The 4176-nt window shown below is 33.3% G+C and overlaps 1 protein-coding gene across 1 annotated transcript in view; it reads left to right on the top strand.

The window, feature by feature from the left end:
* Positions 1–3364, top strand: part of LOAG_16785 (CBR-PDE-5 protein) — a gene marked incomplete at its 3' end in the record, with an annotated part of 4527 nt that extends 1163 nt beyond the window's left edge. Inside the window, exons 3-10 of the mRNA XM_020449443.1 lie at positions 476–570; positions 943–981; positions 1078–1226; positions 1515–1676; positions 1886–2030; positions 2389–2498; positions 2791–2877; positions 3148–3364. Coding sequence (XP_020307030.1) covers positions 476–570; positions 943–981; positions 1078–1226; positions 1515–1676; positions 1886–2030; positions 2389–2498; positions 2791–2877; positions 3148–3364 — 1004 coding nt within the window. The remainder of the gene's footprint in view (positions 1–475; positions 571–942; positions 982–1077; positions 1227–1514; positions 1677–1885; positions 2031–2388; positions 2499–2790; positions 2878–3147) is intronic.
* Between the last annotated feature and the right edge of the window lie 812 nt (positions 3365–4176).

Below are 4176 nucleotides of genomic sequence, written 5' to 3'. Positions count from 1 at the left end.
TTATTATTATTATTATTATTATTATTATTATTATTATTATTATTATTATTATTATTATTATTATTATTATTATTATTATTATTATTATTATTATTATTATTATTATTATTATTATTATTATTATTATTATTATTATTATTATTATTATTATTATTATTATTATTATTACTATTATTATTATTATTAATTATTGAAACGCGACAAACTTGGACGAATTTTTTGAGGAATTTTGAATGGGAAATTATAGCCTGGAAGACTGTGGGATTTAACAAGTTTATCGTTCAAAATTATTTTTCATTATGATCCAGGTAGTTGAGAATATCTAATTTATTTTGATAGGTAAGTCACAGGTATTGTCAGCTGAACAACATAATAAATGAAATATTTTCATCTTCTTTTTACAAAATCGAACAACTTCTATTTTCTAAAATGAACCATCTTTCTCCATAAGTATTAGCTCTTTTGCAATTTGCAGGAGAAATTCACTTTTATCGTTCGCTCACTGAACAAGATCACATTTCCATCAATATCCTTTGCATCTGGGGTAGCGCTCTCATTCATTATGCTCAGGTATTCCACTGTTCTCTAAGCAATCTTAGCTTCATTTGAACTTCTAATAGAAGGTCCCACATACGAATTCTTCGAACATGCAAATTCATTAATGCGGAAGTTTACAGTCTTTAAAAAGTTCTGAACTTGACCAGACGATTCTCCTCACGGATGATTCTTTAATGATGTCCATCATGCTGCATAGTTCCTTCACGTCACAAATTAACTGCAAGTAATTTAGCTTACATCAAGCAAAGATGGTAGCGCTCATTTATGGTACAACAAGGAAGAACGGAAACTGAATACTTTCTTGCTCGGTGTCGTAAAGTAAGTTCTTTAGAATGTCACATCGAAACAGACATAACTCGTTCCGTTATTAGATCGATATTTCAGGATATTGTCAGTATGGATACTGTTATCATGAAAGTTATGGTAAGTCATCTATTTATTTATTCCATTGCGTGTTTATCAGTACGAATCTTTTAATTAAAACATTCGAAATTTCACAAAATGAATTAAAATTTTCAGAATTTCGCTCAAAAGTTGACAAATGCCGACCGATCTTCGCTCTTTCTTGTAGATCATAAGAGGAAAGAATTATACGCCAGAATCTTTGATGTGGGTACTCAACAGGACGAACAAATTAAAATTAACGAAGATGGTAATGAGGAAATTAGGTAACAGATAATTGCTTAATCTCTCTATTACTTCATAGATGGTGAACAGTCTGAACTTTTATTTGGAAGTGAAAAGGAGAATTATTATAGATTACTCAAAAAACGATTACACAATGTTATGGAAACTGGTTAGCCTGAAAATATGAAATGTATCTTGGCATAGCTTTAATTGAACGGGCTGAATGCTCACATTTTCCCTTCTTCATGTGCTTTAGTCATCCGTCTTGATATCATTATCTTGATGATATTCAGATTAGTCGACAACTTATAATAAAATCAATTTTATAGATTTCCAGCCAATAAGGGCATTAGTGGATATGTTGCTATGACAGGACAGGTTCTAAACATCGAAAATGCTTATGAGGACCCACGATTTAACAAAGAGATAGACCAGAAGACAGGTTACAAGACCAGGAATATCCTTTGCATGCCCATTTTCATTCGTAAATCGTATGTTTCGACTTTTTAAATTTCCATTAATATTTGATTAATTTTTACCTTAATGTTATTAAGAATAATACATCAGAATCGAGCTGTTCCTCTCTTATTCTTCCATATTTTCTCTTATATTTCAGTGAAATGTAAGTTATGTTTTTACCCCGGAAATTCCGGACTATTCGGTCACATCATATTTGTACATTTTTGTTTGATAATTGTAGAGTGATTGGTGTCGTACAAATGATTAATAAAGCGGGTGGACCTTTTACAAAACAAGACCAAAATTCCTTCGAAACATTCGCCGTATACTGTGGCCTAGCATTACATCACGCCAAGCTTTATAATCAGATAAAACGTTCTGAACAGGTTCAATCAGATAAAACTTTCCTACAGTATATCGCTAAAGTGTATCAGATTCGTTGATCCGATATGAGAAACCTAATATGCTAATTATTAAGCTAAGTATATGAAATCAAGACTGTAATAAAAGAAACCTAATGTACCTATAACGTACTTTCGTAATTTCAAACGTAGTTTCGGTAATCGTAATTTCAGTAATTAGATTGGATAAAACTTAATGAGCGCAGATACAACAAGCTTTAAGCTTCTGAAAGTCTTCAGGTTTGATCAGTCTTAGCTGTGGAAAGTTTCCATCTAACTCGAATTTTCTACATTTCCCCTTAGGGACATATGTTTATGCATAAAATTAACTGTAAATTTATAGAAGTATCGGGTGGCGTTAGAAGTATTGGCATATCATAGTGTGTGTAACAAGGAGGAAATGAACAAATTGAAAAGTGTCAAAATTGAGGATGACATTACGGAATTGGACAGGTTTGTGAACTCTCTTGATCTACTTCACATCTAGTATTTAATTTTGATTCCGATGCAATAATTATTCGATTTGCATATTTTTCTCTTTTCTAGGCTGCTTTTCTAGCCAAGTCCAAATATCACAAATACATATACGTATTTTCTGAAGCGCCAATCATTGGCGATGTTTTTCGTCACTTATTGTTTGTATATTTATCATACTTCTTGATTGCAAACATAGGTGATTGAATGGAAAGGAAGGTAGAAATAGGAAGAATGAAGAAAAGAGTGTACGAATACCGTACTTTTGTAGATTTGAATTCAATGGATTTCAATTAACAGAGCTTGAGAAGCCGCTCTATGTTGTTTATATGTTCCGAACGCTGTTTAAAGGGAAATTGTAAGTTATCATATATCTGATAATGGGCCACATTATCGTTGTTGAAATATGAAATAATCGATTTTGCACTGCTGAAAATGCCAACCAGAAAGAGTGGAAAAAGATGAAATGGAATAGCTATAATGAATCATACATTATTGGTGGGGTCTGTTTTGAGAAATTTACCTAGAGAGTTGACTAAAGAAGGGATTTAATAGAGAGAATTAAACTAGAGAAAGATTGAGAGTTGAATGTTGTGCCGGCTTATATCATTTCAGATCAATATTTCAGTAATTATGATGAGGATGACTTGATTCGTTTTGTACTCACTGTACGCAAGAATTATCGCCAAGTGGTATACCATAACTGGGTGCATGGGTGGACTGTAGCGCAAGCTATGTACTGCTTGCTTCGAGCCACTACAATTTTCAACCTGAAACAAGTTCTTATTTTCATCATTATCCTATCAACTGATGAGCGAAAATTTAAAAAAGGGAAAGGAAATTAAAGTCCAATGTGGTCTTGATGAGGGTTATGCAAGGTTATCAGAACATAAATCAAAAGCAATAACCTGAGATATCAGGTGATCAACTTCTAAGGATTCCGTAATCATCAGCTCTCAAAAATCTGAACTTTGAATTTCACAACCTTCGAGAGTGCAGGTTGTGAAGTAAGCTTTGTTTATATCACAGGTAAACTCCATTGATAGTAAAATTATGACATTTCGCGTAGTGCCACTCCCGGTATTTGAGTGTAATCATTGTGAGAATAAAAATAAGTACTTCACACTCACGATGTTATCTTATCTGTTGACTGGGATATGAGTGTCTTGTCTTTGTCAGGGAAAGATTTTGTAGTTTATTTTTTGTTGTTATAACTCTTCTACGTTGATAGTAACCTTTACTGGTCTTATACGGTATGGTACAATAATCGCACGAAACAATAATAAGGACGAAATGAACAATACACAATAAGTATTAAAGGATGCGGAACGGTCTTGTCGCGCTCGTGCCGTTGAATTGTAGTCGAAATTGGATGCCTGACTGTATTTCGTCTTGAGTACTCACACGAACCGCCCGACTGAGTGATTGAACGAGTTGCCGGATTATGTAACTGTGGGAATTAAGGGATTGAGTGATTGCGGAAGCTATCAGGATTGAATGACTGGTGGAACTTTTGATCTGGTAATTGACCGGCAGGATGACTGATCCTCACTTCTTTTATAGTGGAAATGGGTTTAACATTCCAGATAACTGGCAGACTAGAGGTTTTTGACATTTGTACATAAGTTCTTTGCAACATTCCGACAATTGCATGTAA

The sequence above is a fragment of the Loa loa genome, assembly GCF_000183805.2.
Source record: "Loa loa unplaced genomic scaffold supercont3.19, whole genome shotgun sequence".
Lineage (NCBI taxonomy): Eukaryota > Metazoa > Nematoda > Chromadorea > Rhabditida > Onchocercidae > Loa > Loa loa.
Note: the sequence above shows the minus strand (reverse complement) of the source record. Positions and strands in the feature narration are given on the sequence as shown.